The sequence below is a fragment of the Myotis davidii genome, unplaced genomic scaffold (genome assembly GCF_000327345.1).
Source record: "Myotis davidii unplaced genomic scaffold, ASM32734v1 scaffold68, whole genome shotgun sequence".
Taxonomy (NCBI): domain Eukaryota; kingdom Metazoa; phylum Chordata; class Mammalia; order Chiroptera; family Vespertilionidae; genus Myotis; species Myotis davidii.
Window position 1 is genome coordinate 107177 of NW_006300376.1, and position 11678 is coordinate 118854.

Sequence of the window (11678 nt, forward strand, 5' to 3'; positions counted from 1 at the left end):
CCAGCTAGGGCTCAGGTAACTTTTTCTGTCTTTCACTTTTCCAATTATATGGTACATGTTCCTCAGTCTAATAATATATTCAACTCTTGCCCATCCTTACAAAACAAAACAAAATTAAGCCTATCTTGTGGTCCTGTATTTCCCTTAAGCTCTGCTCTATCTCTCTCCTTCCATTTAAAGTTATATTTATTGAGTGTGTGTGTGGGGAGAGATTGGAAAATTTCCATTTTCTCCTCAATCCACTGCCACGTAGCTTTTATCCTGCTTTTGTTTTGAGGCAGCTCCCACTTAGGTCTCCACTGACCACCATGTTCCTAAATCTAACACTTTCCAAAACCTCTTTGACTTGACCTCTGGGCAGCCTTTACACACTTGGTCACTTCCTTCTTAACACTTTTTTCCTCTTGGCTTTCCAAGGCTCTCCCTGGATGCAGGAGGAAACTAATACTGTGGGCCAAGCGAGGCCTACTTGGGCCTCTTCCAGCTGCGCTCCTTCTCTTGGGTGAAGAGTCTATGTCCTCACTTCTAGACCAGGCACCAGGTACCCAGGACTCTGGGACCCCTCAGAAATTCTTACTCAAAGCCTATTTCCAGAGCCTAAATACCTCTCCCTAAGTCTTTTTTTTCTTCCAAAAATCTTTTTTACCTTCACTATGTCTAAATTTTCTACTGTGCTTTAACTATAAAATATGTATTAGGACGCACAGGTACTAAAAATGTATTGAATGCCATTGATTGTTCCATTCTCTGTGAATGAATTACTTCCATTATGATTTATCTGTAGCAAAATTTGCTTTTAGCCTCAGCACAATCATAGAATAATATAAGAGCTGTAGGGCCCAAGACTGTCCTTTTGAGACAGACTGCACTGTTTGTGCCTAGATCTCAAGGGTAGTGAAGGGAGCAACTGTTGGTGGGGGTGAGCTGCATAGACAATAGACTGACAGGCACAAGAACTAAAGCCAGGAGACCAGAGGGAAGACTACTACAGTAATTCAGGCAAAAGGTGATGATAGTGATGGAGATGGTGAGAAGTGGCTGGACTCTGAGTCTATTTTGAAAATAAAGGCAATGGATTTTGCTGACAATTTTGATGGGAGGTATGTGAGAAAGAGAATGGTTAGTATAATTGCAAGGTTTCTGGCTTGAACCACAGAACAATGACATTGCCATTAACTTAGATGTTAATGAAGGGAGAAAAGCCAAGTTTTGGGGTAAAAACAAGTGGCCCAATTTTAAATATGTTATATTTGGGGTGCCCATTAGATAGCAAAGTGGGTAAGCAGTTGGACGTTTGCCTTTCTCAAAGATTGTATGCTTCCAGCAACTGGAATAGGGTCTTGAAATAAGATATTCTTAATATTTGATGGGTGAAATGAATATGTGACATTCCTCCATACACATGTGTCAAGATCTATGCACAGTTTTATATCCTTATATCATCAGGTTGGTTATATCAAGCCTACTGACATTACACAGCCTGGCCAATTGTGTAAGCCAGAGATATTAACAACCTGATTGTTTAGTATCTTCTTGTTCTTGGTTCTCTCAAACATTTTGAATACGACTAGGGCTGACATTGAATATTAATACCAAGTGGATTGAAGTCAGATCCATGTTCCCTGTCTTATTAACCTAGTGTTGAACTTAATTTATTGATTACGAGAAATTTTTCTTTATAATTATGAAATGTATAGCAATATTGTATTTTTTGTTCCATCTCTGATATTGTGCTGTTTCCCACCTGCCACATGTTTGGAAAAAATCTCTAGCCAGAGCTTTCATCATCAGTCTGCTTAAATGCATTCTGGATACTAATAGAGCCTGAGACAGAGTCTGATGATGCTGAATAGTCTATGAAGGTTACTTATTTAGAAAATATTAATTTGATGAATGAGCAATAATGCTGATCTTCCTGGTTCTAAATTTACAGACACTATAAAAATATATATTTATAAAACTTAGTGTGTTTATAGTATTAAAAGGTCACAGTTCTGTTGAAAGGTGTTGGAGACTACATTGCTAATTCTTTTTCTCTTGTATCTTCTATAGTCAAGCTTTTCTTTCCCTCACTTTCCTAAAGTTTCTCTTGTCAAGTTCACCAATGGCATGTATATTTAACAATCTGTAGCCTAAGGTCATAGCAATCAAAACAGCATGGTACTGGCATAAAAACAGACATATCGATCAATGGAACAGAGAGAGCCTAGAAATAAATCCACGCCTTTATAGTCAATTAATATTTGACAAAGGAGAAAAGCATACAATGGACTAAAGATAGTCTAAATGGTGTTGGGAAAATTGGACAGGTACATGCAAAAAAAAATGAAACTAGACCACCTTCTTACATGACACACAAGAATAAACTCAAAGTGGATTAAGGACTTAAGTGTTAGACTCAAAACCATAAAAATCCTAGACAAAAACATAGGCAGTAAAATCTTGAACATTTCTTATAACAATATTTTCTGATATATCTCCACAGGCGAGAGAAACAAAAGAAAAATAAACAAATGGGATTACATTAAGCTAAAGGGTTTTTGTATAGCAAAGGAAACGATCAACAAAGTGAAAAGACAACCCACTGAATGAGAGAACATATTTGCCAATGATACAGTGATAAGAGGTTTATATCCAAAATTTACAAAGCACTTATAAGACAACACCACCACCCCCCTTCCCAAACAACCCAGTTAAAAAATGGGCAAAAGACCTGAATAGACACTCCTCCAAAGAGGACATACAGATGGCCAATAGACATATGAAAAGATGCTCAACTTCACTAATCAGAGAAATGCAAATTAAAACCACAATGAGATACCACCTCACACCTCTCAGAATGGCTATTATTAATAAATCAACAAACAAAAAGTGTTGGTTATGATGTGGAGAAAAAGGAACCCTCATTGGTGGGAATGCAGATTTGTGCAGCCACTGTGGAAAGCAGTATGGAATTACCTCAAAAAATTAAAAATGGAACTGCCTTATGATCCAGCAATTCCACTTCTGGGAATGTATCGGAAGAAACAAGAAATACTAATCAGAAAGAATATATGTACCCCTATGTTGATTGCAGCATTATTTACAATAGCCAAGATCTGAAAGCAGCCCGAGTGTCCATCAGTAGCTGAATGGATAAAAAAGCTGAGGCACATTTACACAATGGAATACTACTCTGCTATGAAAAGGAAGAACATTTTACCCTTGTGACAGCATGGATGGACAGGAGAACATTATGCCAAGTGAAATAAGCCAGTCCAAGAAAGACAAGTACCATATGATTTCACTCATAAACTGAACTACCAAGCAAAATCAGAGCAGACTCATAGTTAGAGAGCAGGCAAATAGCTAAGGAGTGGGGAAGGTGGGGTGGAGCAGGATTGGGTGGGGGTTGGTGGGAGGAAGGATTGAGCAAAAAAGGAAAAAAAGAGAGAATTCATGAACATGGACAACAGTGTGGTGATTGTGGGAGGGGAGGGGAATGGGTGGAATTAGAAGAGGGCGTAGAGGGGATAAATGGTGATGGGAAAAATAAAATAAAAAATCTGTAGTCATTGTTTTTCATTCTCATTTTACTTATTCTCTCAGCAACATTTGACCCAGTTGTCTAATCCCTCCTTAAACACTTCTCTTTATTTTGGATCACTGTGCGCTTTTTTAAAAAAAAAAAAATCCTCACCCAAGGAAGGAACATCCATATGTGAGAAACATCAATTGACTGGTTCCTTGCACATCCAACTGGGGGTCTAACCTGCAACCTAGGTATGAGCCCTGACGGGGAATCAAACCTGCAACCATTTTGGTGAATGGGGTGATGCTCCAGGCAACTGAGCCACCCAACCAGGGCTCATTGTGCTTTCTTGATGTGATGGTTAATGTTTTAAAAAGATTTTTAAAATTGATTTTTAGGGAGAGAGGAGGGGAGAGGGAGAGGCGAGAGGGAAACAGTGATTGGCTGCCTCCTGCATGCCCCGCACTGGGGATCAAGTCCACAACCCAGGCATGTGCCCTGACCAGGAATCCAACTTGGGAACCTTTCAGTGCACAAGACAACACCCAACCAACTGAGCCACACGGGCTAGTTCATTTTATGTGTCAACTTCACTGGACCACACAGTACGCAGACTTTTGGTCAAATCTTGTTCTGCTGCTTCTGTGGGGGAGCTTCTAGATGGGATTAACATTTGACTCAGCAGACTGAGTGAAGCAGGTTACCTTATCTAACGTAGGTGGGACTCACCTGATCTAGTAAAGAGCATAACAGAAAACCAAAGAGCTGAGTAAGACAGAACTCCTGTTGTCTCAATGGCTTGAACTGAAACATTGGGTTTTTTTCCTGCCTTTGGTCTCAAATGGAAACATCAGTTCTTCTTGAGTCTTGAACCCCTGGTTCTTAGACCTTTGAACTCAAACTAGAGCTACACCATCAGCTCTCCTGGATCTCCAATTTGTGACCACAGGCTTTGGAACTTCTCAGCCTTCATAAATGCATGAGTCAATTCATTATAATAAATATTTTTATATTTATTTACTTGCTTGTAGGCCATCTCCCCGCCACCCCCCGGAATGCAATGCTATGAGCACAGAGTATTCCTGGTCCTGGATTGTGTCTAGTAGATAGTAGGAACTCAATAAATATTTGTGACTGTATGAAGAAATGTGTTGTGTGTATTTTTCTAAGGCCTATGACTAGTAGTCAATTGTGCTTGTGTGCATATTTCTTCACGGGTGCTCATAGCACACATATCTTATCTCCATCCTATAAGAAGAGAAGGAGAGGAACCATTCAACTATAACTCACACCCATGGTGGAATGAGTTGTTTAGTCTTTGAGGATCTTACTGCCCTGTGTTCTGAAAATAAGAGTGCCTCAAGATGCTGGGCATACCTTCATTTGCCTCATGAACACAATATACCTTAGAATCCTGTCTTGGAAGAATTTATTTTTTAAGGCTGTGCATTTTGCTACAAGACCTGGCCAACAATAATATACTTAGTCAATATAAATTTTCTACATTTAAAATTCTTTCCAGACTGGAAAAACTACAACTAAAAGTTGTGGCTTCAGGATTCACAAGTGCACGTGGGTAGGAAGAAGGAATGATTTCAGACAACTGCTGCAGCTTGTCTTCCAAACCCAGTAACTAAGAGAGTAGATTAATTTGCACTGATAACACCAATAATCTTTTAGTGTCCTGTGAATACTGTTACATGAATATATTACCCCCTTCGTCCCACCACTATCTAAATTAGGTATTTCAGTGACAATTTGTGAACGGTGTGCAAATACATATGATTTTTTACATTGAGATTGTCACAGGAGAGAGATGGTATGTAATAAACTTTTAAAGTAAATGTATTACTACTTCAACACTCAGACAGTAGATCACCTGGCAGATGTAGTTCTATAGTCAGTCACATGCCCAAAATTACATTTTTGTAATGTGTTTATTTGTGTACAAAATATGGTGTAATTTACTGATGCATAGGCAGCAAAATATTATCACATACAACAAAAATACACCTTTTACCCTCCTTCCCCTGCCCTTGTAAATGGCAACACTGTTTTGGCAGCTCAGCAGCTAAAATGGAGTGCTATAATTAAGCAGTATTGGAATGTGTTCACTTGACAAATGTGATGTACAGTTTGAGTATACAACCACATCCTTGTTAGTTTTTTCACAGGCCAGAAAAGTCCACATCCTGAACACCTCCAGAAGATACAAATAACTTGTATATATATGTACACATGTATACACTGTATATGTAAAGTGCCACCAAACGTCTTTATCCTTGTGAGTTTGTTGTGTGTATGTTCATTCTCTCTCTCTTTCTTTCCAAAGTCAGGGTCACACTATTGGGATCGCAGAGTTCATCAGCAGGCACCGAGAAGCTCACCAGAGGCTGGCTTGTTAGGGGTGTGGTGTTGGTGAGAGGACAGAGGGGGCCTTCAGACCTCGCTGGGAGACCTGGAGCGGAAGGGCACTTTGGACTGGAAACAGCCACAGAACAGGAGCCACAAGGCACGCTGGATCTCCTGGTTGCGGAAGGCATAGATGATAGGATTGATCATGGAGTTGTAGGTGGCGGGCAGCAGAGTGGCGTAGGTGTAGACAGCCGGGTCCTCACGGCTGCCCACCACGCAGTATATGGCGAAGGGCAGCCAGCTGAGGCCGAAAGTACCCAGCACCACGGCCAGCGTACCCACGCCCTTTCTGGTGGCGGCCAGGTGAGGTGGCGCCAGGCAGTGCTGCTGCAGGGCGATCTGGTGTGCGTGGCGCCAGACCACCTGGCAGATGCGCACGTACAGGTGCAACATGATGCCGAAGACGGCAAAGAAGGTCGCGGAGAGCAGCGCCACGTGGCTGCGCGTCAGAGGGCTCACCACGCTACAGGTGGCACGCTCTGCTAGGCAGTTCCAGCCGAGCACTGGCAGCAGCCCGAGGCCTAGGGAGACGGTCCAGGTGACGGCGAGCAGCAGGTGCACGCCCAACAGGGTCCGCCGCGAGTAGTAGGTGAGCGCGTTGTAGAGGGACAGGTAGCGGTCCACGGTTATGGCCAGCAGGCTACTGACCGAGGCAGCAAAGGAGGACACGAGGAAGCCCACGGTGAGCAGGCTCACCGTCTCCGAGGGCACCACGTACTGGAACACGAAGTGCAGGATGAGTCCGCAGCCGGCCAGCAGGTCGGCGGTGGCCAAGCTGCCCACCAGCACAAACATGGGCGTGCGCAGCGCCGGGGAGGACGCGATGAGCGCCACTACCAGCGCATTTTCTCCTGCAATCACCGTCCCCGACACGCACAGCAACACGTCCCATGGATTCACCGCCGACAGCGGCAGCCCAGGCGATCCCGCGGACATCTGCGAAGACAGCTCCAGCGACCCGTTAGCCACGCCCCCGCCTCCCAGTGCCGCGGCCGCTGCGGGCTGCCCCCAGTCCCCGCTGTCCGGCGCTCCTGCCGCCGTGGCCACAGCCGCCGCCGCTCCCTCGACCGCCACTGCCACTACCTGGGACTCGTTGAGCGAAGAGGCGCTCGCGTTCATTGCGGCTGGACGCTGCACCCTGTGTGGAGAGGGACAGTGAGCATCAGGTGTGCGGTTCAAGCTCCCAGGGAACTTCCCCGGGCGCAGGTGCCCCGCTCATATTGCTCACCCCACCCCGGACCCCCTAGCAGAGCGAGGAAGCAGAGGTTGAGAGCCACAAACAAATACCTATTGAATGGGTGAGAGGAACGTACACGGGCGCTCTCACAGATATGAGTTCTTGCATAGATACACACACGGATAACAGGCACTCACATGCACACAGATTAATCCCGTCAGGGTGACTGCATCTGCACACGTATCCGTATGCACGGAGCTAAGGGTGTGGGGCCTGGGCGAGTCCCGCTCGGGCTCTGGGTCAGCGGGTTCCAGGTGTTAGCTTAAGCTGGGAAGCAGGGTCGCTGTCCGCGGTGCTGAAAGCTAAGTTTCTGCATGCAGAGCCCCGCAGTCCTGGAAGCTACAGAGACCCCTGGAAAGGAGGCTTGAGGGAAGAGAAGTTGGGGTGTCTATGTAAGGGGAGGGGGGAGGGTCAAGTTTGGCTTCATTTCTCCGTATTAGGAGGGACTCATTCCCCGGCTATCCTTCACTCCTTCCCCTCCCCACACCCTCCAAGTTCCTCTAGGGAGCCCGGGCTGCTCACCTGGGAGTCAGGGCTTCAGAAAGTCTGTGATCATGAGCGCTGTGGTGGGGCGCCAGGCTGCGTCCCCGGAGCGGACAGAGTCGATGCCTGCGAAGCAGCCAGAGAGGAGCGCTGGGCTCCAGTGGTTGCGCGGAAGCCAGGGAGAGTGAGGGACACAGTCAGTGGAGGAACAGGCGGTTACGAGCAGCGCGCCCCGTTGGAGATTGACAGGCAGGGTGCGGTGACGTCAGGCTTCTAGCTCCGCATTCGCTTTCTTCACCGCCCATCACCACCCCTTCCTGGTCTCCCCAAATGAGGACGACTCAGAGGTTTCAAGGAGGGAGGAGATGCAGGAGCAGCTGGCTGCCTCTAGTCCAGAACCTCCAGGAATGAGATTGGGGGCGGGAAAGAAGGAGAAATAGAAAGGAGTGAAGAAGACTTTGAGGCTGGAGAGAGGGTGAGGTGGGAGGGAAGGGGTGACACAGGAGTTTCATTGGCCGGGCAGCAAAGGGCACCAAGGGGGCCAGGGGAATAAGAAGGGGGACATTGGGGCAGGAAGGTCTGAAGGCAGAGTTGCTTCCTTGAAAAAAATAATACTTCTTTGGGGAAAGGAATGAATTGGGTGGTGTGTGTGCCAAGGGGTCAGCTTTCTTTTTAAAAAGGATATCTGCAGAACAATGTGTCGAGTAGAGTCAGAGGACATATGTAGAGTTGTGGGGAACTGAGAGAAGATGGGACATTTGGGGAAAACAATCTCTTCTTTTAAAGGTTACCTGGTCAATTCCTCTCTTTCTCCCTCCATTCCTTTCTCTCTCTCTCCCACTATCTCTTGAGCTCTACACAGTAGGTTTCACCATGATCTTCTCAGCCCAATGTTTCCCAATTTTGGAAGCTGATAGTACTCTTTAATTAAAGACCAAGTTTATGTCTTGTTAGAATATAAGAAAACAGAAAAATGTGATTTACTTTCCTGGCAAAACTCTTTGCGCTGTTAATCAGTACTCTATAAAACAAATTGCAGGACAAAAATAGTGATAACTCAGCCGCATCATCCTTCAGTAGGAAGGAGTTTTATTTTCAGCCAAGATAAATTATCTTTTTTTTTGTTTAAAGGTATTTTGTTAGTAAAATACAAATATTAGACTTCTTCTTTTTGAATCATCCAGAATCTCTGATAGCTGTACTTGGGCAAAAGCTAAAATAGTTAGCTCCATCTAAGGCTCTAAAATAAATGATTGCACATTGGCATGATGGCCTTATATTGAGGCCACAGCCATGATTTTCAGGGTGACATGCTCCAGGCAAAGTGAAAATAGATAATATTTGTTATTGGTCTTTTCCCCACTTCTCCCTGAATCTCCTCCCCACCCCTTGCCCCCTGGCTTCATTTGCCTCTAGCTCCAGAGGTCCAAAAATGGAGAAAAAAGAACCACACAAAACCATATACTCAGGCTGTCTCCAGACTCACATGGGGGGTGGATTTTACCCTGGCCTGATCTCTATAAGTATGGCCCCCCAAGTCCAGACTATTCCTGCCCCCCCACCTCAATACAGCTGGACTTACTGGAAGAAATGAAGAAAACTGTAGAACTATTCAGTTCTTCACTGCAATAGCCAGTGTTGGGCCATAAATTAAGTTTACACACAATATCTCCATTTGGACAGTTTATAAATTCTCACACTGCTATTTTTATGAGCCTCCAAGTTTGCTGAAGTTCTAAGTTAAAAGAGTCACTTGAATTTCAGTAAAAGGTTATCATTTAAAAGCTAAGAATATTATTTCCAGAGCTCTCAAGTGAACTGTCAAACCACTATAATAACATGTTAATCTCAAATTTTCCAAACTATCAAATAACGGGCCACGTGGAGGAGAATCCTCCCTAATGTCTAAGTGGGTTACGTTTCTATATGCCACAATGCAGCAAAAGTGTGGGGTTAAACTAAACGAACAGAGATCCTGTGTTTTGGACATCCTTACGCTTTCACCATCAGCAAGAATGGACTTTTCAGTGGTTTCAGGGGAAGGACAACTCATGCAGAATCATGTTGGCCAGGGGTTTTTAGACTGTCTTTACATCATGACCTCTCTCAAATGCTAGACTGGATGCTTAACCCCGCCACCCATGCCCATCCATCTCAGGAGGCAGACGATGGGAAAGAAGAAAGGTGTGTGGTTCATTGGTTATGGATGAATACTAGATGAACTGCATTGCCTGCTCTGCCCACAGCTCCTCACAAGTACCTACCCTTCCACTGGTCTCCTGTTCTACTGTGGCTCAGCCTGTGAATCATATGACATTTTCTACCTCAAGCCTAGAACTTGGGAGGAGATTAACCCCTAAGCCAAGGCTAGACAAGATCAGTCATCCTTTGCTGGTGATCGAATTCCCCTTCTTGAAAATTTGAATTAAGAGACATTGTGACAATGGTCAGTCAGTGTTGAGTTCTGGATCTGCAACACTGATTATGATAAATTAGGGCTGGAGCACTCATGTTGAGCTTGGTGTGAAATAAGTAATCAGAAGAAGCCCATGGTGATGAAAGAAAGAAGCAGGTGTGGAGAGAGGACCTGAAATGAAGGAGACCAAATGACTGAGAGGTGGAGGGAATGACCTCAGTATCTGAATGTCTGGTTCCTGGTTCTGGAAGTTCAGATCCCTGGATACCTTGAAATTGCTATTTGTGTCTTGACCACAAACCTTTATAATCTTGAGCTACCCTGAGTGCATTTCCATACTGGGAATACTTGATAATTGACTGAAACATACAAGCAAATATATAATTGACTGAAACACACAAGTAAATATATTATTCATCCATCAGCTTGTCTGGTCCAGGTTATGCTTTGAGGTGTACAAAGTTTGGTTTCTGGCTTGTAATCACAGGTTAAACTCACTATCGCCAACTCTGCAACATACTAACATATTATCTGGTACTTTTACATTCCAGCACTATCCAAGCATGAACACAAAAGAAACTTTCCTTGTCTGAGGTTATGCTGCAGACTCACAACCTCTCAACTACAACTCTTTCTCTGTTTCCTGTGTGTATCTCCTGCCCATCTCAGCCTAAGCCAGTGGTTCCCAACCCTGACCACCCTTTAGAATTCCCTAGAAAACTTTTAAAAATGATCTCCTCCTGGATCACTCACTCAGAGATGCTAATTCATTTGGTCTGGAGTGAGGACCAAGCATCGAATTTTCTAAAGGCTCTAATGAAAAGCCAGGGTTGAGAACACTGGTCTAAGCAATCATACAGCCTCCTTATCAGTTTAACATACAGTGAAATAGTGGATTGGAGTTTGAAATAGTTGCATCAAAGGAATTTTAACAGCAGTCCAGTTTCAAGGCACACTGTAATTTCAGATATAAGGCGCCAACTAGACCCCCTCGGCAGACCTTTTATTTTTCACACGCACACAGAACCACCTGTGTGTAGAGGACTCTTGGCTGACACTTGGTTCCCTCTTGGCCCTGATGAACTCAGTGGCCCCATCAGGAGCTCTAAATTCTGGTTGCCCTCAACCTTCTATTTTGCTGTAGACCTCAGTTTCTGCCCCCTTTCTTGTTCTGAGGTCAAGGCCACTTCCCAGGTGTGCCCTCTCCTGGCCCTTTGCAAAGCAATTCTGTTTTACAAAATCAGAGCTGCAGTCAGCCAAGCTGTCTAGACCTTGGAAAACTAGGCCAGAAAGACCCATACTAGCAATTCTGGTCTCTCTCTGAGGAGCTGCACACACACACACACACACACACACACATGTATATATGTATATATTCTTTATTGTTTAAAGTATTACATGAGTCTTCTTTTCCCCCATTGACCTCTCCCCCGGCTGCTCCCAGCCTGAGCACATCCCTCACCCTCCTACTGTCTGTGTCCATCGGTTTGTTCTTTAATCACACCACTCTCTCCACCCCCAGCAAACCCCAAACTTGAATTAGAGCAAATGACTGGCTTCACATTTTTTTACCAGAGAAAAATAACTCAGTTTTACAGATTTGTGCCAGCATATAT

At 44.6% G+C, this 11678-nt stretch overlaps 1 protein-coding gene across 1 annotated transcript; it reads right to left on the reverse strand.

The window, feature by feature from the left end:
- Positions 1 to 5429: 5429 nt before the first annotated feature.
- Positions 5430 to 7153, reverse strand: GPR6 (G protein-coupled receptor 6). Its single transcript, XM_015572724.1, has one exon. The coding sequence runs from the start codon at positions 7043 to 7045 to the stop codon at positions 5951 to 5953; it is 1095 nt and encodes a 364-aa protein (XP_015428210.1). The 5' UTR covers positions 7046 to 7153; the 3' UTR covers positions 5430 to 5950.
- Between the last annotated feature and the right edge of the window lie 4525 nt (positions 7154 to 11678).

Excerpts from the sequence above, each read along its gene's own strand:
- GPR6 (XM_015572724.1), bottom strand. The coding sequence starts at position 7,045 with ATGAACGCGAGCGCCTCTTCGCTCAACGAGTCCCAGGTAGTGGCAGTG.